The sequence below is a fragment of the Nelumbo lutea genome, chromosome 1 (genome assembly GCF_056320005.1).
Source record: "Nelumbo lutea isolate HS-2025 chromosome 1, American lotus-T2T, whole genome shotgun sequence".
Classification (NCBI taxonomy): domain Eukaryota; kingdom Viridiplantae; phylum Streptophyta; class Magnoliopsida; order Proteales; family Nelumbonaceae; genus Nelumbo; species Nelumbo lutea.
Window position 1 is genome coordinate 105,610,967 of NC_142684.1, and position 26,296 is coordinate 105,637,262.

A 26,296-nucleotide genomic window follows, 5' to 3' on the forward strand; every position below is an offset into this window, starting at 1 on the left:
CCCCATGATGACGCGCTCGTAATAAAGCTAAGAATCAACGACTTCGAGGTCAGGCGCATACTCGTCGACTCAGGCAGCTCAGCCGACATCCTCTTCAAAGCTGCGTTTGACCAGCTTCAGTTGCAGAAAGGCGACCTGAAGCCAACAGACACTCCTTTGGTGGGTTTCAGCGGAGAAGAAGTCCGGCCCCTTGGGAAAATAATAGTACCTGTGGAAGTCAGCACATGGCCTTGTGTGGTCAGATTCAAACACGACTTCCTGGTGGTCGCGACCCCCTCCCCCTACAATGCCATAATAGGTCGACCGATCACCCATGTCCTGCGGGCGGTGGTTTCCACCTACCATCTGGCTATGAAGTTCCCTACAGACTTCGGTGTGGGGGTAGCGCGGGGTGACCAGCTCGAGTCCCGCAAGTGCTATGTCGCCACTCTGAAGGGAAAAACCAAGGTAGCCGACAACCTCGAACTGGAGCGACCTACGGAGCAAGGCGAAGAACGAGCCGTGCCCACAGAAGAAACTGTCGCAGTCCCGACCTCAGCGGCAGACCCAGCTCGGACGCTTCAAATCGGTGCTTCCGTCCAGGAACCTCTACGATCCGAACTATTAGGCCCGTTAGACAAAAGAAACACAACCTAGCCCTGGAGCGGTGGAAAGCGGTCAACGAGGAGGTCGAGAAGCTCCTCACAGCTGACTTCATAAGAGAAGTCCACTACCCGAGCTGGGTAGCCAACCCCGTCCTAGTAAAGAAAGCCAACGGCAAGTGGCGCATGTGCGTCGACTACACCGACCTGAATCGGGCTTGCCCAAAAGACTGCTTCTCGCTCCCCAGAATTGACCGTTTGGTGGATGCGACCTCAAGGCATGAGTTTCTAAGTTTCTTAGACGCCTATTCGGGCTATAACCAAATCAAGATGGACCCGGCGGACGAAGAAAAGACTGCCTTCATCACGGAATTCGGCCTGTACTATTACAAGGTTATGCCCTTCGGGTTGAAAAACGCAGGGGCAACCTTTCAAAGGCTTGTAAATAAATTGTTTGCGCCGTTAATCGGTAGAAAAGTAGAATGCTATGTAGACGACACGGTCGTCAAAACTCAATTCTCACATGAATTAATACAAGATTTGCATTCTGTTTTTGAAATTTCGCGTAAGTTTAATATGAGACTGAACCCAAACAAGTGTGTATTTGGTGTGACCTCGGGCAAGTTCCTAGGATACATCGTTAACCCGCGTGGCAGTGAGGCCAACCCGGATAAGATTAAGGCCATCTTAGACATGAGACCACCCCGTAAGTTGAAGGAGGTTCAGAGGTTCAATGGCCGCATAGCCGCCCTGAGCCGCTTCATGTCCAAATCGGCGGACCGCTGTCTGCCGTTCTTTAAGGCGATCAAGAGCAAAGGGTTCGAGTGGACCCAAAGACTGTCAGTTCTTTAAGGCGACAAACCTCTGAGGCAAGTCTTACTTAAGCCCGAGGTGTCTGGTCGGCTGACGAAGTGGGCCATTGAGCTCAGCGAGTATGATCTCCAGTACAAGCCGCGAACTGCCATTAAGGCCCAAGCCTTAGTAGATTTCATCGCCGAGTGCACATTCAGCTCCAAAGCCCCCAGGCCAGTTGAGCACGAGGCTCCCAACTCGGGTGAGCCCGAAGCTCCCACGCCGGTCGAGTCCGAGCCCCGTGAGGCAGCAACCAGTGTGGCATCTCTCCTAGTTCGGCCAAGCCTGAGCTGGGATGAGGAGCCATGGATCCTTCACGTAGATGGCTCCTCGAACCAAAAGGGCAGCAAAGCCAGAATAATTCTGCACGGCCCAAGTGGCACAAAACTGGAGTATGCACTACGCTTCGAGTTCGCGGCATCTAACAATGAAGCGAAGTACGAGGCATTGATAGCTGGACTATCCCTAGCCAGAGAAGTAAAAGCAAAGCACATTGTTATCTGCAGCGACTCCCAGCTCGTGGTCAACCAGGTCACCGGCGAATACGAAGCTCATGAGCCAACCATGATTGCCTACTTGACCAAAGTCAGAGAGGCCCTGCTCAACTTCCAATCACATTTCATCAGGCAAATACCAAGGTCAGAGAACGCTGAGGCCGACGTCCTGTCCAAACTGGCCAGCGCCAGCGACGTCACCATGAGGACCGTGCATATAGAGGACTTGCCCCGGCCTAGCATTCTTGGGGGGCAGAGGAGGTCGCTCCCGTCGTTCAAGCAAAGTCGAACTGGATTGACCCACTCACGAGCTTCCTGCTACACGGGACCCTCCCTGCAGATCGCAATGCAGCCAGAAGGGTGAAGCGCCAGGCAGCCAAATACATCATGATAGACGAACGACTGTACAGGAGATCCTACACGCTCCCCTATCTGCGTTGCTTGCGACCTACCGAAGTCGAGCTTGTACTCCGCGACACTCATGAGGGATTGTGCGGCGGACACTTGGGGGGCAGGGCCCTCGCCTAGAAGGCACTTCGACAGGGGTATTATTGGCCAACATCGAAGGCAGATGCTATTGAGCTCGTTAGAAAATGTCACAAATGCCAGAGACATGCCAATATTCACCACCAACCCGCTGCCGACCTCAAGTATCTCACCAGCCCGTGGCCCTTTGCACAGTGGGGCATCGATCTACTCGGGTCATTCCCACCAGCAACGGGTGGAAGGAAGTTTTTAGTAGTAGCAGTGGACTATTTTACCAAGTGGGTAAAAGTCGAACCCCTCGTGACGATAACAGCCCGAAATGTTCAAAACTTCTTTTGGAAGAACATCGTGTGCCGCTTCGGATTACCTCGAGTATTGATTTCTGACAACGGTAAGCAGTTCGACGACATCAAATTTCAAGACTGGTGCCGAGACATGGGAATCCGGCAGAACTTTACTTCAGTCGCACACCCTCAAGCAAACGGTCAGGCAGAGGTCACAAACAGAGCCATCCTCCGCGGATTAAAGGCACGGTTGAACCGGACTAAAGGATTGTGGGCAGATGAACTACCCAGTGTCCTATGGGCATATCGGACCTTGGAGAAGACCGCCACGGGAGAAACACCCTTCAATCTCGCCTACGGCACTGAAGCAGTGATTCACGCAGAGATCGAAGTGCCTACGCTATGATTAGAGGCATACAGTGATCAGACAAACGAAGATGAGCTATGTACCAACATCGATCTACTCGACAAAGTAAGGGACCTCGCGTACATCAGGACAGCAGCCTACCAGCAAAGAGTAGCTCGGTACTATAACGCCAGGGTCAAGAAGCGGAATCTCTGCGTTGGCGACCTGGTCCTTCGTTAAGTTATGGTGCCTGAGCCCGGCGCTGGAAAGCTCGGGTCCAACTGGGAAGGCCCTTACCGAGTGAAACGAGTGCTCGGGGAAGGAACATACGAGCTCGAGACCCTCGAAGGGAAACAAGTACATCGGGCATGGAATATTGTCAACCTAAGACAATACTATCTGTAAGAATCGAGTAGGCCATGAGCCACTCCCAAAGCCTAAGGGCCAGAATGTCGAGCTAATATGACCTCGACACAACAGGACCCAGTCGCCTCTATGGCATGGGCAGACTTCGAGAGTGAGCCACGAGCCACTCCCAAAGCCTAAGGGCCAAAATACCGAGCTAATATGACATCGGCACAACAGGACCCAGTCGCCTCTATGGCATGGGCAGACTCCGAGAATGAGCCACGAGCCGCTCCTCCAGCCTAAGAGCTGAAACGCCGAGTTAATGAAGAAACCTCAGCAGCATACAAAAATGAGTTACCCCATCAGCATGAACTAAGTACTTGCAGCGCCTGAGGTGTAGGCGGCTCGGGCACGAACCTTACAACAAATAGCCCGCCCTGGCGCGCAAAGAGTTGGACCCATTAAGGATAATAGACGGCAACCTACCTCGGGTGCAGACAGGTCGGGCATGCACCCTACTATGTCCCTCACCCCGATGTACACAAGGCTACCCCTACTAAACAGTTCGGGGCCACGATGGCCGATTAAGGAACACCCACTTCGGAAGTTCAATACGGTAGGCTAACAGCTCGGAGTGAATGACCACTTCGACAAAATAAATTGCACAAACTTTTGGCAAAAAGAAAAAATATTTTCATTGCAGAGGATCCATTACATAAACTCCATTAAGGAACGCGTTGGTTTCAAGAAAGAAAAAGGGGGAAGATTAAGTTTACAAATATGGGAGCAAACTACTTTGGAAGCTCATCGCCTCTGTTAGAAACCTCCTTGGGGGCAGTAACTGGGCCAACATCCTCTGCCTCATCTTCAGCGCCCTCATCTTCAAAGTCCGGATCATCTTCGAACTGACGCACGATGTCGTCAGTGATCCGGGAAGTGGTGATGGCGCTCGTATCCAAGTCGGGGTAGAGATGCCTGATCAGCCACCGACTAAGCTTGAAGCCCTTACGGTAGGCCTCCATCATCACATCGTCGAACCTTGAAAAATTGACGTAGTCAAGGACGGCCTGAGTCTTGGCCTCCTCGAAAGCACCCTCGAAGATTGCAGCCTTCTCTCTTATGTCTTCCTGGAGGTACTCCACTTCATGCTCCAGCTTCCCCTTCGCCTCCTTGAGGCCTTGCACCTTGAGCTTCAAGGCGTCCCACTCAGCGTTGAGGCTGTTCACCTCGAGCCCTAAGGCCTCCTGACCGACCTTGAGACCGTTCACCTCGGCCCTCAGCTTGTCTTTGTCTCGGGCCAGCTTTCCCTTCTCTGCCATTAACACCTCGATGAAGCTCTTTTGAGCCAAGGTGTCACTCTTCAGGCGGTGGACCTGGCAGCAAGTCGCCCTCAACTCGGTATGGGCTGCATGATATGACCTCTCAGCCTCCAGAGCCCGCCTTAGGTGCCGATCTGATTGAAGAGTCAAGGCGCGAATGGCGGTGTTCACCTGCAAAAGGGAAACCGGTCAAAAGGGAAACCAAGAAAAAAAAAGAAGAAAGAAGAAAGAGAAAAAGAAAAGAAAAGAGAGACTCACCACCATAGTATGAGTGGCAGCTCGGGCACCGAGCTGACCAGGAGTGAGTTTGGCCCACTCGCTGACCTCCCCCGGGTATGCAGCCAGCTTGCTCTTGTCCAGGCTGCACTGGGGGTTCATAACAGTTTGACTCCCCTGGCCCTCCGAGCTGGATGCCATCATCTCCACGTTGTGAGTGGAACTCTCAGAGGCCTCGGTGGCCACCTCGGCAGGACGAGCCCCGACAGCAGCCTCGGCAGCGCTCTCAGCAGCAGGCTCAGTAGGCTTGGCATCAGGTTCGGTGGGCCTAACAGCAGGCTCCGCTACTGCCTCGGGCCCCTGAGGCACCGCCTCTCCTTCCAAATCGATGACAGGCTTCGCTGCCACCTCAGGCCCCAGAGCTGAAGTCTGTGGAGGTTGGGCCTCGGCTGAAGCTCGCGGGAACTCAACGCGCGCCTTCTTGGCTATGTGTTTCTTTCTCTTCATCTGGCGGAAGAGCTTCTGGTTGTCTATTCTCTCCACCTCCATGGGACCTGCAGCAAAACATGACATCAGTAACCCGAAGTAAACATACGAACAAAAAGCCGAAGTGAAGGAAAACCTACCCGGGCTCAAGCTCGCCTGGACGAGCTTCTCCTCAGAAGTGAAGTCTTTATAATCCAACCCGAGCTGAGCCAGTGACTGGAGCACCTTCTTGGTCTTCCCGTCCAGGATGACACCAAGGTCTTGAACGGCTATCCTCCAATCGGTGGGGAAGGGCCACCCCGGACTGCTCCAGACTACAAAGTAGTCCCGCTTCCAAGCTGGGACTTTGCTCGGGAGCTTGTGCATGAGTTTAAAACCCGGGCGGGGGGATAAGTAGTAGAATCGCCTGTGCCCGGGGAGAGCACCCGAAGCGCTCTTCTTTATGGCCAAGATGGTGCTGAGAATATCTAAATCTAGGGAGAGGGAACGGTCAAAGCAAAGAGAGATGGACCCCACCACATTCCGTATGGAGTTTGGGTGGAGTTGGTCCAGGGTAATGTTGAAGTGTACCAACACCTCAACGATCAAAGGATGAAGAGGAAGTCGGAGCCCGACTATCAGTTGCTCCCTGAAGATCACGATCTCGTTAGGACCATGCTCCCATGGGAAGTTGCCGGTGAGAGGGAGGCGAAACCTCTGTATGAGGTCCTAAAGCCTCTCCGAGGTCATTATGGAAGGGCTGAATTGATCTGGCTCCCGACCTCAGTGAGAGGCGGACGCCAGATGACCCAAAGCCACCCGTACTTCGGATGGCTGTGCAACAGAGGAGCCACCCCGAGCCGAGGTACCCACCTCGGGCTCGTCGATAAGACTGTCTACACTAGACGACATAGTGAACTGAAGGGAAGAAACAATTTGAAAAGAGAAAAGAAGTTCGGGGGGACTCACCAAGGAAACGCAACCGGACTGGGAGAACGGGACAAATTGGAAGACCCGAACTAAGAGACCTCCGACACGAGCTCAAACGCTAATGACAAGAGCTTTGTGGCGAAGGAAATGGCCATGGGTCCCTCTATTTATAGCCGCAGCTGCGGGTTCCTCGAGGCGAAAACGGTTTAGCGCGTTTTTGACGTCTGCAAAGTCCAAATTGCGTGAGATCCACGCGTAATCCAAATGCGACTCGGGTCTTCTTTTGATCAAACCGGGCGCTAAACCGATCTAGCTGGACGGAGTGCGCGACAAAGCGGCATGAATACCAACGCCAAATCCACCCGGCGTGTCATGATGGAGGGTGATTTGGCCCGACCTCGCAGCACGGGTACACGTGGGCATGACCTTGCTCAAACAGTGACTCAACATGACAGCGCAACGAGCGTGAACACAACTCGGAGGGAAAGTCCCACAGAGTACAGCTCGGCAACTCGGCGGGTAAACTACTCGTCGGGAGCCGCCTTACCCGCACCTCCTCCCCGGGGTTAAGGCACTTCGGGACGTCTCGAGTTCGGGACATCCTGACCTCTCTTAAGGCCCAAGCTCCCCCTAATGGACCTCGGGCCACTCCCAGGCAAGAATGCACCGATCCGTCTCTGGACACCTCGGGTCAGCCAGCTCGGCATAACCTGCTACAAGCAGCTCGTCACTCAAGAGACAGCCCAGCTCAGGGTGATTCGCGGAAGGGCAGTTCGGTATACCACAGGAAAGCTTCCTGCTCGACCGCCGTACCCAACAAATCTGTGGATAGCAGACATGTCCCTCATCAGATAGCGTCGCGCCTGTCACCTTCAGAAAGGTGTCTCGCGCCTGACAGGCACGTACCCTGCAACGACGGCCCCGCGCGTGCCACCTCAGCCTTGTCTGTAACGGCTGTGGCAGGCTGACAGTGGCGGTTATACCTGCCCTGTCAGAAGTCAGAGGGCCTGAAGCAATGGAATTCGGTTATAAGGGGATCATTCTCAAGGAACAAGGTATCTTCGAATCACCTGTGCAATCTTCACTCTTAGCCTTCGTTTTCCCTTTGCTTCTTGCACAAAATACTGACTTAATCATCGGAGTGTTCCCGCCGGGCAAAACCCCGGGAGTTCTTCTTCTTCCTCTTCGTTTCAGGTACCTCTCAGGAGCCACGTGAGTGCCAGGTAGGAGTGACCGGATCACGCTACATCAAGTACATTGCTTGGACAGCCCATGTAGGTTGAATTTTTTTTTCTTTTTACATCACTAGGATGTGGTTGATATTAGATTCATTGATCTAAGAAACCATTTTGAAGGCCTAGATCTTTGGGTTGATTGGACATTATTTAAATGAGTCAGATCAAATGAAATCTTGATACATCATTTGGATGGTTGGAATTAATTGATTGGTCCTACGATGCCATTTTGATGACGTAGATCTCAGGTGTTATTTGATACATCACTTTATTTGGTTCGGATTTTTCAGAAAAGTTTGTGATTTTCTTCAATGGACAATATTGGTTGAAAATCATCATGCGTTGTTTGGATGGCCCAGATTATTTAAATCTTAGTACATCATTTATATTGCTTTTTTTTTTAATTTGAATAATTTAGTATATCATTTGCCTTACCACTTATATAGTAATATGGCCCATATTACTTGAAATCATTGGATATCACTTTGATTTTCGAGACTGATCTTAGGGCATGTGTTCAATGGTTTAGATCTTTGGTTAGAAAAATCATTATTAGAAATGTCTCCTTTAGCAATTTTAAGGGGATATAAATGAAAATTAAAAACAAAAAACAAAAAGCAAAATTATCCTCTAAAGTAGACAACGGCATTGTAGGATTTTAGACATGTCTAACAATGCACAATTGCACATGACATGCAAAATGGGAATACACAACTCCTTAATAGAAGCCAAAAAATACCTCCTTAATAGAATAGTGAAGTAAGGGGTTGTTTGTCACTTTATCATGAAATAAAAGTATAAGGGACCAAGTGTTACAAACAATAACTTATCAAAAAAAAAAGTGTCACAGAAACAATAGCATAGGGAGCCCAACTGTCAAATCCCCCTTAAAGTGTACAAGGAGAAGGGGTCCTTGTGATGTACTCTGTATTTTATGCTCAGACTCACACATCATAATCCCTAGATTTGTTAGTGTGGGAGCCAAACGGATTCAGATCCAATTACTTAGCTTCTATTTGTTTGTAGTTGCAGTAGGAGTGCAAATGGGTTTAAGTGTAAATTTTGATTTAGTTGTTTTCATGTCTTAATGTCTTATTTTGTCAGTTTTGCTTGGGAGTAATATTTGAAGTAAAATGGAAAAAAAAATAAAAGGTAAAATGATGTGGTCTCAACTTTACATGACAGAAAATGAAAGCAAGAGGAAGGGTTATTTATTTGTAGTGTAAAATAGGAAGTTAAATAATGTGGCATCCACTTTATGAAACAGAGAATAAAGGTCAAAGGAAAATAATGTAAATTTTGCATCAATTTTTGAGAAACAAAATAAACCGGTGCTATATTTGTACTGTAAAGCAAAAGTTACAAATTTTGCATCAGGTGAGAATGTGAATCATGATTACAAACACATGCAAATCTGAAATAGGTGCAATTTTGTATCTCATTAAATGTTTGCTGCCAAAAAGAAAAAGAACCCTATATTCATTTTAACACCAAGTTCTATTTATTTGTGACATTAAATTCTTAAAACCAGAGTTCGTTAAGTCACTAGGTCCTTTTGATTTGTTTGATTTACCCTATTCTCTATATCAAGGATTAAAATATTTTTTTATGAATAATCAAGGATTAAAATATTAATACCGTGATACCTTTATATCCTTAAGTGGGTATCGGTGTATATCAATATGACCCATGTCATTGATCTTTTTTTTCTTATTTTATTTTATATGTATTAAAGAGTCCTACATAATATTTAAAAGTTTTAAATTTTTAAACAACTCTTGAACAGGATCAATTTAATCTTGAACAGACTGAGTGTCCACTTTGAGATGAATAGATTGATGGTTTGCAGTTTTGGACGTAGATATTGGTGAACCTGGAAACCACTTCTCCCATGAACATTTCTAGGAGATGTCAGATTCATTGATTACATAAAATAAACACGGAATCCCACTTCTTGCAAATCGTTTTGATATCTATCAGAATGTACCAACCTCTTTCGTCATTCCATGTGACATGTTGCAACCACCAACACTCAGCCTTTGCTTTACCTATAGACTTGAAGATAATTGGAGTGTAGACTGTGTTGTGTTCGATATGGACAAGGTCATCAGTTTCAGAATTAAAACTCATTATACCCAGTTGTTGTTTGGATCCCACACTCAACTATCAGCCCTTCCAAATGTCAGAGAACCTTATCATCTTGTAGGCTGTGTTTGGGTTGAATTCCATAAGAATTTTCCCTCAACCGCCTGGAAAAATTGACATCCTGACCTCTCACAAGGAGATATGGTGCTACAACCACTGGCACAAAGTGGGAAATAAAAGAAACTCTTTTTCACCAAGTTGCAAAAGGTTCCTAAGAAGGTGAAGTAGATTTGAGGTGGCACACGTGGGCCCTTTACAGAGTTTAGACCCATCTGCGGTCATGGACGACAAAAATGTTCCAATTACAATTAACTGCTGAAGAAATGGCCAACTTTGTTTTTATTTTTCTTTCAAGTAATGTTGCTAAAAGGCTGCTGAATTTAAACAAATCCATCTCCACCTTTTCATTTGTAAGATAGAAAAGCATTCAGCAGAGCTATAGGATTCCTACAAAATGCAAAAGTTCAGAGAGTTTAAAACAATCCAACCACGCTGGAATTTTGGATTTTTGGTGTGTGTATATGCGTAGATGACTAGATGAATTAGGTGGGAGGGAATGAGGGATCCCTTGCATTAGAATATATATTCCAATGTGCGAGAGAACAAGAGATGAATGGCTACAAGGAGCTGTTGCAAATATGTGGTCAACTTTTACACAACATTGATCTTTCTTTTATTTCCTAAAAGGATAGTAAATCCATGCACATAAGAAGGAATATTTAGAGATATCTCCACCGAATAAGGTCTCCCTTTTTGTTAAAAGAACATTTACACGATGCTAGATAAGGTTGCTTTTACAAAGCCTACACTAGCAGAAAGCAAGTGCAGTGATATGCATGTGAGAGAGAGAGAGAGAGAGACTATCTTCTTCCAAGTTCTGGGCTCTGATGCTCAAAAGAAATGAAGCATCAAATCAACATTCCCTATTTTCTGAATTCAATAACTTTATTCCCAAAAACACAAAAAAAAAAAAAAAAAAATAGTATACAATTCTTCCGGCCAGCCAAACCATTTGTATACCAAATCTTTAACATAATCATTTATTTTCTTTCATTTCTAAATCAGCTTTAAACTAAACATTAAAAGCTCAACCCCACAATGCATGGTGGTTACAACCCCCAAAAGCTTAGCATAACTACTGGACATCCCATGTCATTTTACCAAGAAATTAGCATCTCAAAGGCAAAAGTGAATAGGTGATACCTGAAATCCCTATTCATCATTCAGTGTGTATAACCTACGGATTATTGCTTGGTTGCAATAGTTAAATCTAGGGTTGACAAACATGGGAAGGCAGGTTCGAGTCTGAGGGCAAATGCAAAAAATAAAAACGTCAGAGTTGGATGTGTATCTAGTCTACCCTTCACAAGACCCCAGATAGCCGGGACCATCATTGGGTGATGGCTCCTTTATCCTCGAGATCATTATAAATAGTAATTCATTCTTCTTCCTAACTGAAGATATAACCTTTCTGAGAGCAAATATATATAGTAGCCGACCCCATATAGTTGGGATAAGGCTTGGATGATGATGATGTACTTACAGTAAACATACATCTTAGAGCTGACTACAGCATATCAATCAAGATATGTCAAACTAGCACCTTTACTTAGAGAATCCTAGTAGAAAATCTCCGTTTATGTTTAAGTGGATTGTACGCTTCTTCTGGATAAGCTCCAGGCTCCAGCTGAACTATGTCATGTTGAGGTTGGTAGAAAATTGCTGTATTTCATTTCTTAATAAATTTCTCCTTTCCCCTTTTTATTCTATAACAAGGCAGTAGGCATTTAACTACATTAAACCATAGCTCCATTGAATGGTCACCTGTGTTTACTGAAACTTGAGGTGCTGTTTCATGCAAGTTTAGATATGGAACAGAAAAATTAAACAGAACGACAGAAAAATATTACTCAACAAAGCAATGTCAAGTAGCTTGACAGTGTACTGTTTTAGGAATGAAATTAAAAAATTCAACTGCCTGACAAGGAGCTTGACAGTGAGAATGAAATTAAAAAATTCAACTGCCTGACAAGCAGCTTGACAGTGAGAATGAAATTAAAAATTCAACTGCCTGACAATGAAATTAAAAAATTCAGCAAACTCTTATGGCTGATGGTCTTTCAAAGCAAGGGGTAAACAGGGAAAGTTTGTATTGGGCTCAATTGTAGACTGAATCTGTTTTCTATTTGTCTTTCTACCTGCTGTTAGGAGAGGATGCAGCTCGTGCCTCTCCATGGGAAGCTTGTAACTGCATTAGTTTTTTATTAATGAAACTTATCTTGTTATTTATCAAAAAAAAAAAAACAAAGCAATGTCAAGTGTACTGGGAAGATATTTCATGTTATGTGCTGCAGCCATAAAGTGGCAAGTTCTTTGTTTACACGCTGGGAGAAAAACATGGTTGCACAGGCCAGTCCATAATTAGATAACTACATGGTACTAACCTCAAACTTCTTTAAATGACCTCTTGTAGAACCAGATCGGAGGGTATAAAGGTAGTTATGACCATGTAGAGAAAAAACAACCAAGATCATATTTTCTTTTTGAGAAAGTACCAAGTTCATATTTTCAGTTGTTTATCTACTGACAAGGACAAGTTGTCATCCCAATGTAGCAAGATGTTCCAATGATTGAACTTAAGTCAGTTGATCAACATCATATATTTGAAGTTGGAACAAATGAGGTGCATATCACAAGAGGATAAAATGCTACATTGAAGAAAACAGTGAATGTTTTTATTATCATCAAGAGAGAGAAAGAGAACCTTAAGTCTGAACCTTGTTTATATTGAGGCACCATTTCTAGAAAAAATATTTTCCAATGCTTGAGATTTTCATCATTGTAAAACACATCAACCAAAGGCAGCAATTTAGACCAAAAACAGATCAACAGTTCCCTTCATGGTTTAGCAGCCCAAGGTAGTGCTCATGCCCAAAACCCAGAGTTTAGAAAAGTATGTTGGACAACATGAAAGTGAAAACTTACAAGGTAATGTTGATTTCCCATCATATTTGACAAATAATTAACAAATTCTCACCTGTAGAGTAATTTTTTTATGAGTCTCACCAGTAGAGCAATTACAGTAGCATTTTCACTTCCATGTTGTCCAACATACTTTACTAATCTCTGGTTTAGGCAACAAAAGAAAAAACCAATGGACCATCTGGAAAGTAAAAACCAACTGGATTGAAACCGTATTATTTCAGTTTTCCATCGTGTTTGAGAGAAGTGAGAACATGTGTTAATCATCATCTAAAATGGAGCTTTTTTGTTAGGAATGATAGTAAAAGCAGAAATGTCCTTTTAGGATTTCAGAAAATATTCATCTTCTTGACATGATTCAATTTCTGAAGATGAAGTTGTAGGTTCAAATGCTATGAAAAACTGAAATGAAATGACTTCAATCCTTGTAGTCTCCACACCTCCCCCAACTTATTCCAATGCAAAGCAGGCATACAACCACCCCATTAACTACAACCAGATTGGTACTTTTATAGAGACCTGACAATGGCTTATCCTCTTCAACCAACCTCATATCTCCCATGTTAAACCATCTCTTCCTCATCCTATCTGTAGCTATTCAAAGTTCAAAGTATAATCAATCCAACCCAGCAAGCCTACCATGGTATCATCATGGGTAACTGGGTACTCCCTTCAACAACCAAAATACCATTCACAGTAGCGTGCATTAGTAAAGCAGTTCCCATAACTACAACAAAGATCAGAATGATACCCAAAATCGATGTGTCAAACATATCATTCATCTTCGCCATTTATGAGTATAATTTCATTGTGTTGTATTTCTACAATTACCTAAAAACTTGAACCCCATAAGGAAGTAAAGTCACTTCAACAGGAATTCAATGAGAGAAAATGATTTACCTGAATATTAACATTCGAAGACCACGTAAATACTTGAAATTAAATTAAAAACAGAAAAAAGGGGGGGGGGGGGGGGGGGGGGGGGGGGGAAGAGGCTATTAACAAACACTACATAAGCGAGAAAATAAAAAGATCATTGGCTTTTAGGTACCGAGAGAATCTGACTAGATAATTGTGCCTGTCGCTCGCGAAATCGCCTTTTCAGGTAGGTTTCGAGGATTTCCATGACGGATATGAATCGCTTCATTTCTTCCGACCTTCGATTGAGCTCTGCCTCTCGAGCTCTGGCCCGTTCAAGCCGAGCTTCAGTCTCAGCCAAACGACTTCTCAGAGCTTGTGCTACTGCATTCTCCTGCACCGTTTGAGATCTCCACGGGATCAAATCTTCTAGTAAAAGAAAGCGCTGTTGATCCAATCACATCCCGGAAACCCTAAATTGGCCAAAACAATTACCAAAACTCGATAGAAGAACTAAGCGGAGATTCTGAGCAGAAATGGGAACAACCAGAGAACAAACGTAACCTATAATTTGCGTTTTTACTAAAAACACCTCTATTATTTGCTACCAATTTATTTAATCGCCCTTTCATCAATAACCGTTTGCATTGCTAAGCTGTCAAAAATGTTCCCGTGACCACCTGAATCAGAATGGAGCCATCAGCCATGGTTATTTATTCTTCCAAGGATTATAGAGAAGAGGCAATGTTTGATTTCAGCGGGACGTCGAAGACGGAGAACATCTGGTGTTTTCATTGTAACAACTTAACAGAGAATAAAATTGACGGGATGGAATTGTCGTTCATATTTTATCAAGGGTTTTTAGCCGTTAACCAGGACCTTCGATCCATCAGCCATGTGTGCCATCAAGAGTAGAACAAAAGTAGGCTCAAACTCAAACTGCTTCAGCAGCGAATCTATTACATACTTCATCTGAACAAAAGCCATATTTTTCCTCAGGCACACCCTGCATCCAGCTTGAAACACCGGGAACTTGAGGCGCCGCTCGGACCCAAGACACAACGTTCGTTTAATCGGACGATCAACTTCTTTGTCTTTCTTCTCTCTCCAAAAGCAGAAAGTGAAAGATTTGATGTGTTGCTGATGCTGACGCTATGACGCAGGCGTCCAAACTTTGTGAAGTCTTCTTGCCACTCTTGTTCAACTCTGATTGGCTGTTTTTAAACCATTTGAATTCTCCTTCGATTTGAAGATATATAAATCCTCAAATAACAATCACGATGCTAAGGGTGGATTGACTGGCTTTTACCCTTGGATGCAGAAATTGACAGTAACACCACACAGCCCACGCTAGTCTCTATTATGTTCACTATACGAAGGAGGGTTAGTTGCAATAATGATGATTGATGAGTAAAGGGGAAATAGTCCAGCCAACGCTAATCTCTGTTATGTTCACTCGACTAAGAGTTATCAACGCCAAACGTTAAGAAAGAAGCCACCAGAGGAGGAAGACGAATGCCCATATTTGATATTTTCAAAAAAAAATATTTCATTTTAATTATTATATAAAAAATATTATTTTTATTGATATTAAGGGGGTAAATTGCTCAAACCTCCCCTAAAATTTGTTTTGGATGTTGCTGAAACCTCTACTAAAGTTTTGGTAGATGTAATCATCTTCCCTCAACTTTCTAATATAGTTGCAATTAGATCTCATTTCTTATAATTCTCTAAAAAAGGCATGAAAATGTTCAAAATACCCATACAAATCCTTTCAATTTCTTTTTTGAAATAGATTTATTTTTCAAAATTTTCCTTTATATCAATCACTCAAAGGTAAAGCTGCAACTTTAAATTTTCTTCTTTTTGTTGTTTATAAAGTTTGTATTGTTTTTCCATAAAATCAGCCTCAATAATAATTTCATGGGTATTTTAGACATTTTTTAATTTTACTTTGCGGGGCCTTGCTGAGTCTGACTTAGTCAGGGCAAAGCTCGTTCCAACAGAATTTATAGCCTTGCGTTGGGAATATCTCCGTAGTTATGTAACTTATTTCATGGGAGATATTCACAAAGTTGCAAGGGGCTGTTTCCCATGAGGGCTGATTTTGCTCTTCAACTTGGACATTTGCACTAAAAAATGTTTAAATTATTGGGCTTTTTACAAAAAAAAAAACTAAAAAATCATATATGTTTAGAAATACTCTCTCTCTCTCTCTCTCTCTCTCTCTCTCTCCATGGACTACCATCTGAAGCAATGGAGAAATCTGCATGAGTCATAAGAACCCCCTTGTGCGAAGATACCAAGTCTCCTCCTTGAACCACATCAGGAACCATTTAGGTATGCTCTCCCATTGTTTGTACCTGAACCTATTAATCAGCAACCTGTCAGTATTCCCAAATTCGACAGCTCCTCCTTCCCATCTTTCCATTTTCTCAACTAACCCAGGGCCAAGTTCAAACCCCACCCAAAATCAAAACAAAATAGAACTGAACTACATCTACCCTAAAACCGAAACAGAGTATGATTGTTGATTCCCCCAATTCCAGCTACGGTTTTGGTTGCTGATTCCCCCACCAGTGGTGAAAAAAGCCAGAGAACCTTGAACTGGGATTTTATCCAATGTTGGAAATATATTAAAGAAACATATCTTTGGAGCAATTATTACAAAGTGCAATGTTTCTAATATCTGAACTTGTGACAGCAACACGATATCATCGTCCATGCCTTCTCCAGGAAGTCTTTGTTTTATAAATCCCTAACCAAATACAAAGAAAGAGTAAGAAAAGGGGTTTTGATCAGGAAATATAATCTTGTTATAGTTGTTTACCAAATACAAAGAAAGAGTAAGAAAAGGGGTTTTGATCAGGAAACGTAAAGGTGGGTATTGGCGTTAGTGTCTAGCTTTCTTTTTTTATTTTTTTATCAAGGGCAATTTTCTCCAAAAATTTTTAAATTTTGTCTCGCTCACTCATTTGGTCATAATTTTCTAAACCCAACTGAACTTGCAAATTTATCAAACTTTGTCATTTATTTTGCAAAAAGTCCTAAATTATTTATGTGATCAAAATTTTAACTAATAAACAATTTAAAAAGTGCAATGGAGGCAAAGAATAGGAAAAACTTGGAAAGTTTTAATATTATAAGAAAGTGAAATGATAAGTGCAAAATGCGAAAAAAAAACAAGAAAATAGAAAAAAAAAATTAAAAAAAGGTGGACAATATCATTCTATTTTTTTTGGCACACAAAAGCAGCTTCATTGATTAGAAAATAATTGTACATGATTGTGGGTAGTAGAATGATATGCTAGAGTGACTTTACCCTTACAAGCAAAGTAAGTAAAAAGATGGGCCATTGGATTTAACTGTCTATTTACATGAATAAGCGAAAAGGATTGAAAACTAAGCAGCAGCCTCCAGATGTGAGCCCAGTGCATCTGTTCTACCCATGTGACAACATGACCAAAATCCTAGTACTCATAACACTAAACATGTGAAATTTTTCTTCTTCTTAGACTTATTATCCAGAAAATCAGCATTAACAAGTGGCATATCCCATCAAGAGTAGATTTTTTCTAGTAAAAGAAAATAACATTAAAGAAAAGAGAATAAAAAGGAAGGTGACAAGCAGTCACCTGAGAGAAAGAAGAGACGTAACTTCATCTTCAAAGACCAACCGCAAACCCCTTGACAATCCAAATCAAGGCAGCCACAAAACAAAAGAAATAACAGCACAGTACAAACAACCAAAGAATTACCGAATTGATCGAGCACTTATTTAGAACCCTCTTTACTTCACCAATTCCCCTATAGACTTTCTTCAATTTCTTCACATTCTTAGTAGGCTTAATTCCAAACAAACCCCCTTTTAATATTGCAAACACTTTTGAAACCTAAACTTTTCTATGGGTTTTTTGATTGTTGAATCTTCTTACAGCATTAGACTTCTTCAAATCCCTTGTAACCCTTTGATCATCATTAATTCTTTCCAGCTCCAAGACCACGTTCCTGTCAAAAAACTGATTTGACTTCCCTTTTCTCTTAAAAGAACTTGGCTTTTTCTGATTAATTTCTGACCTTGAGTTGATAACAACCTCTTCGGAGTCCAAACTAGAATTTACTTTATCCTCTAAAGGCAACGGATATCTTTCTTCCAGATCCTAAAACATCTTCCTAGCAAAAACTTCCTCTCCAATAATATGCATCCGCAAAGATTTGCTTACTTCCACATCTATCTCAACCGCCTTTTCCAAATCAATCGTCCCTTCAATTGCATGTCTCATAAAAAAAATCACTTCCTCATCATCAGAATCCCTACCTTTGTTCTTCACCTCCTTGACTATAGCCTCTTCCAGTAATGGTTTTGCTCTGTATTTTCTAATTCTTTTATAAGTTTTTGGCATCATTTCCCCCTTCCTCTTTGAACCTTTGTTCTTCTCCTTCAATCCCATCCTAAAACTTCACAAAGTTGTCCCTGTCATTACTCACTTGAGATCCCCTTTTCATCCCCTCCCCAACATCAACCTCCTCTCTGAAACCAAACTAGTTCCCTCTCTCAGCTTTCCACCTGCAGCCATCCTTTCAAGAGGATCCAAGCCAACTGTCACACTTACACTATTCCCATCAACAACATTAATGTCCACCCTAGGCTCAATGTCAAAGTCAAGGATAGCCATCCCATCAAGAGTAGATTGAGCGGTTAATCCAATTTGCTCCCTTTGTAGTTCATCAAGAATAACAGCAAGACTGGGTATAATCAAGGTTCAAATATCACAACATATCAATACGTATAGACCAATATGCAACAGTTTTCAGGGTCACTTGTACACTAGATAAGAGAAGTTAGGTTAGTTCAATGATATTTTTTTTTGATAATTGAAGATGAATTTTAGTTCAATGATTTCAAAAGTTAGTAATTGATGTCATAGGTCCCCTGTCAAAATATCGATCCAAAAAACAGTAAAAAATTAGTTTTGATCAAAAGAAAGCATCGATACTTTGAACCTTAGGTACAATTCCCCCACTAAGAAAGTTAGCATTGATAACCCCATATTCAAGTCATAAATGTATTAAAAGATGCATTACTTTCCTGATATCAAAGTGTTGTTTCAGGAACTTGATGAAACAATCAAACAAGGAATTTCCCAGGTGCACAAGCTCATATTAAGTCCATACATAGGTTGACAAAGCCAGCATAATCTTGTATTTTTCTTCTATTCTTGACTATAATAGAAGATTTCTATTTCAATTTGATACTGTAGTGACAAGTTGAACTGTTGGTACATCTTTTCCAAATAATCAAAGATCTCATGTGCAATTTCTAAGGCTCCTCATGGAATAGCAACATTAATTGTTAATGATCCAAGAACCCACAATGTAATCTTAGCATTGTCCACTCCACATTACTTACACCTTTAACATCAGATCATTGGGTTTATGGGTTAAACCATCAATATATCTTTATTGACCTTTGCCTTCAACAAAGAATTGGAAGTTTAACTTCCAAAGAGCATAGTTTGTTTTATTAAACCAAATAGACAAGAATTCTCCCTTCTCTGGAGACATTTTTCTGAAGGATTCTGTAGCTAAAGGCACTGAGAAGCTTTGTTCTGAGGTGATAATTGGAAAGTTAGGAGTTGATTTGGGGCAGAGGGATATAGGTAACAAATTAAATGTTGCTAAGGTTGATGGTGGTGCAAAAATCCTGTTATCCAAGTAAAACTCATATTGTGCATGCTACTATAGTCTTTTCTCATTTAAAAGAAGGCCTAGTTGGGGCTTGTCCTACTAACAAATACAAAAAGGTGGTACAAGATAGAGGAATTAAAATTGAATCTTCTTGTCATATTGTTTCTGTTGGGATGGATCGTAAGACTGAAACAACCTTAAGAATAGACATTTTTTTTATCAATAACATAATTGAATTCATTAAAAAGGAATAACTTTAGTACAGTGAAAAAGAGAAGGGATAAACACTCTTAGCCCTCCCCAACAAAAGATAAAATTACAACACAGCCCAAAATAAACTATTCCTTCCCACCCCTTGTTTAGCAAGTGTATCAGCAAAGGCATTTGCGTCTCTTTTGACCCAATTACAAATCGCGTCTACCCCTTTTAGCAATTTAACAGCTTTCCTCTTCTCATATATGTAACACCACCATCCATACTCCTCTTTTTGGAGCCAGCTAATGACAAGCTTCAAATCACCTTCAATTAACAACTTTCTGATACTCAGCTCTTTAGACTTTTGAATCCCTTCAAATAACAACTATGATTTTCAGCCTTTAACAAGTCCCCAATTCCAATTGGACTTGAGTAGAGTGCAATAATATTTCATTCCTCATTTCTGAAAACTTCTCCTATGCCAAAGGACCTGGATTGCCTTCACTGCAACCATCAAAGTTAAGCTTAATAAAACCTCTAGAGGGTGGGGACAAAACAGGCCTCACCACCTCCTTACCTGGAGCAGAATCAGCTACCTCTTTCCATTTTCTCATCACTTTGATGCCATGAATGTCCTTAAAAAGATTCAACGACTTAACCCAGTGAACCACCTTAACGGTAATAGCTTCAATGACAGCTTCTCTACTTCTTTCTTTTTCAAGACAGATTCTCCAGCTCCTCTCCTCCCAAATTGTCCAACACACTGCTGCCCTTGTGCATCTCCAAAGCATTCTTCCCCTCTTCTTTGAAAAAATTAGGAAAGTAGAAGCAAATAGGCTTTGTACATTAGGCGAAGGGTTCCACTTGCACCCAAACAAAGAAAAGAACCATTGAGAAGTTTAAGAACAGAGTTGGCTTGGAGGGAGATGAAAGGGAGGTTGGAGGAGATTTTGAAAAGAGAAGTGGCGAGAATCCAATGGAAAGGAAAGAAGAGAAGACTAGTAGTGTGAAAATCGATAAATTGGCTGAGAGGGATGTAGAGGTTGGAAAAATCTTTAGGTCTATGGTTTCTAGGTGGAGAGGCATTTGCTCGTAGAGCTTTTGCTGAATTCAAGAGGAAGTGTGGGGAGGAGAGAATGAAGAAGACTATTACTGGGAAAGGAGAGGTTTGGGATGAGGAAGTTGAAGGGACGGATGATGAGCTTGTTGAGGAAGAACAATGGTGGTGCTTTTGGTTAAAGGAGTTCTCCCAAGTCTATCTTTTGAAGTGTGGTCATTAGTGGTAAGGGGAGAGATTTCATAGAAGATTTTTTGTCTACAGTGATTAAAATGTTTTCACTTTGTTCGTAGTATTGGTGTTTTTGTCTCCTTTGTGTTGGGCTAAGGTGTTGCCTTAGCACCTTATTGGTGGTTGTATTCAGTTTTTCTTTCTTCTAATAAAATTTTTCTTTTTATCATAAAAAAAAAATAGAGAATAAGAATAGAAACTATACCACGATTTACAGAAGAACTCTTGGTTGATCAAAGTAACCCTTGTATAGCTTCAGACAGCTCCAAAAAAGGATGCACAAAGGTCCTCTTGAACTCAGTGAAATAGATTAAAGTGTCACAGGTCTTGGATCTTCAATGAAAAGTCAATGCAGTGACCCGCTCTGGTGCCATGTCAGAAGCTGATTGTACAAGAGAGAAAACACATTTTTTGAGTGCGTTTAATGTCAAACCACAACCCAGAAAATGAACTTATATATTAATGATATAAAAGAATGAGAAAGGACAATTATATCCTTCTCTCACTAATACAAACACGGCTCTATATCTATGATACAGTACATATAGTCTATATTACAACAATGCTCCCAAGCATTATAGATGGAAAGATACATCATAAAAAGATAATCAGCTGACTGGGTTTCTACAATAGTATCAACTTTTTTAAATTCTTGGTTAAATTTAAAATGGAGACATATTAGAGAGAGAGAGAGAGAGAGAGAGAGAGAGAGAGAGAGAGAGAGAGTTGAAATACCTTTGAGCTCAAGGATGATTTTTTAATTCAATCTTGAGCATAAATTTAGATTCAGTGCCCTTGACATTGTAACTGGAAATGAAGTGGAATAAAGGAGACATATTGAGCTTTGAAACTAGGCCTCTGATAGGAGGACCAAAAGCTTATTTGATGGTCACCATCTTCACCAAGGCTATCTCATATGTGTCAATATGCATTCCTGCAACATTAAAATTCACCAATCATCTGTGAACCATGGAATCAGCAAAACAAAATGACGATGGAATATGCACCAAGAGTCATACTAGCCTGCAGGATCCCAACTTGATCATCTAAATTGTTGAGACAAAAGCTTCAACAATAATGTTGCTGAGGTGATGATTTAGCACACCCATTAAATGACTAGGCAGGTTTCATTGACCTGGGAAATTAGTGGTTCACCTTCAAGATGTATAGTGGTGGTGGCATGATGAGCATTGAAGGTGGTTGACAAATAACCATTATATCTTTTCAACTAAATCTCTGGAGATATCAAAAACTTTTTGTCAACATTTTTAACCAGATTCGGCAATCCAGTGTCCTAATTCTGGCCTTTCTAAGCTCTCTCCAACAACAAAAGCATGGAACTGATTGTGAATCTCTACCCAACTACACCCAGGGTTCTTCTTCACTCCCCTTGACCACATCAATTCCCTTACCTTTTTTGCCTCATCCCATTTTCCTGCTTCTGCATACATATTTGAAAGAAGTATGTAGTAACCACAGTTTTCTGGTTTAAGCTCAAACAGATGCTCAGCTGCCCATGTTCCCAACTCTATATTTCCAGTTGCTCGACATGCCCCAAGCAATGCACCCCAAACATTGGCATCTGGTACTATTGGCAGTCCCTTAATAAGCTCTTCAGCCTCTTTCATAAGGCCAGCTCGTCCAAGAAGATCAACCATACAAGCATAATGCATCTGTGTTGGCTCAATATCTTGAGAACACATCTGTTCAAAGTACCTCTGACCTTTCTCAACCATCCCACCATGGCTACAAACAGACAAAACAGCTATATAGGAAACTGAATCGTAGTCCACTCCATTCTCCTTCATTGCATCAAAGAGTTCAATTGCAACCCCTAACTGCCCTTGCATTCCATAACCTAAGATCATTGTATTCCATGAGGCTGCATCTTTGCATGGGATTCGATCAAACACCAGCCTTGCAAGGTCTACTCGTCCACATTTTGTGTACAGATCCAAAAGTGAGTTAGCAACAAAGAGATGGAAGTGGAAAAGCTTTCTTATCAGCAATCCATGGATCTCCTTCCCTTGTTTAATTGCACTTATATTTGCACATGCCTTGAGAACTCCCACAAAGGAAACTGTATCATGCTTCAGACCTATGAGCCCCATTTCTGAGAACAACTTTAGAGATTCTGAGCAATGCTGACTCAGAGAGTAACCCTCTATCAGTATGTTATAAGATATTTCATCTCTATGAGAAATGTTAAAGACACTTCTTGCTAGGTTTAAGCACCTGCATTTGGCATACATGTCAGTAAGAGCATTTGATACAAATAAGTCAAAGATGAAACCAGTCCGAATTGATCTGGCATGGATTTCCTTCCCTTGACGAAGCAAACCAATTCGTCCACAAGCAGGAAGTGCGTTTGTGAAGGTAACAGAATTTGGGCATTCCCCGTGCATCTGCATTTGTTTTATCAGATTTAGGGCATCTAACTCAAGCCTGTTCTGAGCAAAACCAGCCACCATTGTATTCCATGTTACAACATTCCATACATTCATTTTGCAAAACACATTAGATGCTTTCATTGAATGCCCCGATTTAGCATACATGTCGATCAATGAGTTAGCCACAAAAATATCAGATTCCAAACCTATCCTTATACCATACCCATGAATTTCCTTTCCCATGTTGAAAAATTCCAATTCTACCAACACAGGCAGCATACTTGAAAGGGTGATGGAGTTTGGTTTCACATCTGCAGCAACCATTAGCCTAAACATATACAAGGCATCTTTATGAAGCTTGTTATGGGCAAAAGTAGAAATAATTGCATTCCAAGAAACCACGTTCCTTCCAATCATTCCATCAAAAACTTTCTTTGAAGCACTCGAAATCCCACATTTTCCATAAACGTCAACCAGTGCATTGCAGATAGTAACTTGGGAATCCATACCAGATTTCACCACATACCCATGGGTTGTACTCGCCATTATCTCATCTTCAAGCCCAGCGCACACAGGCAACACACTGACAACACTAACGGAATTGGGCCTAAGCCCAGACGTCAACTTTAGTTCAAAAAACCAACAGAGTGCTTCTGGATAGTATCCATTATCTGAAAATGCCGAAATGATCGAATTCCAAGATACAATATCTCGTTCATGCATTTCATTGAACACCCGCTGCGTGTCCGATAAATTCTTTACACTCGCATAGAAAGCCAATAGGGTATTGGCCACAAAGACATCTCGATCAAAACCCAATTTAAATATTAAGGCATGGATCTCCTCACCCTTCTGAGATGCAGAATCATCCGCACAGACCGTGAGAACAAAGGGGAAGGTGTGATCATCAGGTCGAACGCCAGCCCGCAGCAGCCCATTATAGATGTCAAAAGCATCATACTGACTGCCGGCAATTGAGTAAACCCTTATAAGGGTATTCCACAAGAAGGCACCCTCGCTTTTGAGACAGCTCTGCTCGAAGAGTACACGAGGGGTGACAAAGTCTTCGAAGGCAGCGTAGTTTCGCATGAGGACAGCACATATACGAACGCTACTCTGAAGTGCGCCATGGAGAACAGCCAGAGCATGGGCTTGCTTAACTTGTTCGAGAGAGTGAGTTTCGGACAAGAAATGCGTCCATGTGCTGGCCGAGGTGATGGAAAGACAAAAATTTCGGGAGATGATTGGAATTCGCTTCCGACCAACCTTGATTGCTAAACGAGGGATTTTGGCAAACAACATTGGCAGGGATTTCTTCCCTCTATCTAAATACAAGATTCTACTTGTTACCATTACGAATCACACCAAAAATAAAACCACTGCCATATCCAAAAGAGGAGGCCATCACAATCTTTTGTTTGAAAATAGCATTTTAGAAATCAGAAGGACGACCTCAGGCTCGTTCTTCTTTAAGCTGAACTGACATTGACATTCCGACAGAGAAAGCGTCAACCTGGCTCGCTCCCCCGTTGGCACCAATCTCCGAAAGTTTTAGAAAATTCCGGTATCCTGTAATTTTGGGCTTAGTGCACTTTGGTCTTCGAATTCTAAAATGCGAAATTTCGAAATTTCAGACATAAACTTTGTCTAACATTAACCAACGGTTAAGTGGCATTTGAAAAGATGTAAGGCTGTGTTTGGAATATGTATAAATCAAGATGATGTAAAAGTTTACACCAGGCGTTTGGAAGGAGTGTAATTGAAAATCTATGTAAAAATTTACTATGGTTTAAATATCAAGTATAAAGTTTTGCATCAATTATTAATGTAAATATTACATCGATTTTATTAATGTAAAACTTTATACTTTTTTATCACAGTTTTCAAAATATAACGTCACCTATTACATAGTTCAGTGTAAAATGTCATCAGTATACATTTACACTAATAACGTTTTACACTGGATCCAAATGAAGCCTAAATGTCTTTTCAGTATCATTTAATTCTCTTTATCAACCATTTAAATATTGTTTTTCTTGAATAGAAGCAAGGATTTGGGACTGTTCCTTTTTTTTTAATTAACATTTGGATAATTGATAAAGAGAATTAGATGATATTTGATGGGCATTTATATCTTTTCAAATGCCACTTAACAACCAGATAGGTACATTTTGAAAATGGTACATTTTGTAATTCTCAGTTCATCCTTCCTCTCTCTCCATCGAAAAGATAGAAAAATATGCACCAATTTCCCTTTCGCATATTCAACATATTCAATGTTAGCAACATGATTTATCTATAAAGTTTGTACTCATCTTCTTTAGGACCCTCATTATAAAGGATCATTCAACCCGATCATAAGCATTTGATAAATCCAACTTCAAAAGAAAGTATGAAGTCTTACCTCACCTCTTGTGCTATCACTTTATTGTCATTTATATAGAGACCAGGGTTAAAATCATTTTGGTAAGGACCAATCATCTATTGCATGTATGGTTTAGCAATAATTTTGTAAAAAACATTGTTAATTGATGCTCAAGACTACAAATTTCTTTTCGAATGGAATAAATAGAACCACCCTTTGCAGCCAAGGTCTTTCTCATTGTTTGAGTCTATTAGACTTCTACTTCAGTCATTTTGTCCCACAACCTCCTTATAAACCTATTCACTAAAAGACAAGGTATTAAGCTTTTTTTTTTAGTTTAACCACTTCAATTGTTATCAAACAGCCCCAACTACTCATGGGGCTCTTTGCTTTGTCATTTTGTTTTTGAATATAAATTGTATACAAAATCAAATATGAATCCGAGTTTAATATATATGCTTTTCATTTCAAAGCATGGTGTTAAAAAAAATGGCATACTTTACATGTAAATTATGGGTTTACAGTATATCAAATGCATGCATACATAAAAAATTTAAAATATAATTTGTATTTGTATTTTTCTCCCAATTATTTGTATTTTTTCATGACCCAATAACTTAAATGATCTCTTATTAAAAAAAAAAGAAAAACAAAAACTTAAATGATCTCTCAACATCCATCTGAATATGGAGGTATTGGAACTAACCTACATAAATGCAAGCTCTATATGGTAAAGTCAATGGACCTCATGTGCACTCTGTCTCCAACTCCTGACACCATCGGGTAATGTGTATTATGTAAATATATGGTTTCCAAATCGTCGTTGACC

At 41.5% G+C, this 26,296-nt stretch overlaps 1 protein-coding gene across 3 annotated transcripts; it reads right to left on the bottom strand.

The window, feature by feature from the left end:
- Window positions 1–13,565: 13,565 nt before the first annotated feature.
- LOC148876592 (pentatricopeptide repeat-containing protein At3g16610-like) lies at window positions 13,566–24,751 on the bottom strand. Of its 3 annotated transcripts, none has more exons than XM_088979673.1 (4): window positions 21,736–24,746; window positions 21,448–21,646; window positions 20,918–21,094; window positions 13,566–16,299 (listed from the first exon to the last, which is right to left on the bottom strand). In XM_088979673.1, the coding sequence occupies exon 1, from the start codon at window positions 24,453–24,455 to the stop codon at window positions 21,981–21,983; it is 2,475 nt and encodes an 824-aa protein (XP_088835799.1). In that variant the 5' UTR covers window positions 24,456–24,746; the 3' UTR covers window positions 13,566–16,299; window positions 20,918–21,094; window positions 21,448–21,646; window positions 21,736–21,980. The 3 variants fall into 3 exon arrangements, with proteins under 3 accessions (XP_088835799.1, XP_088835805.1, XP_088835812.1); XM_088979679.1 differs by having other exon boundaries at window positions 21,732–24,704; XM_088979686.1 differs by having other exon boundaries at window positions 15,668–16,299; window positions 20,921–21,094; window positions 21,736–24,751.
- Window positions 24,752–26,296: the final 1,545 nt, after the last annotated feature.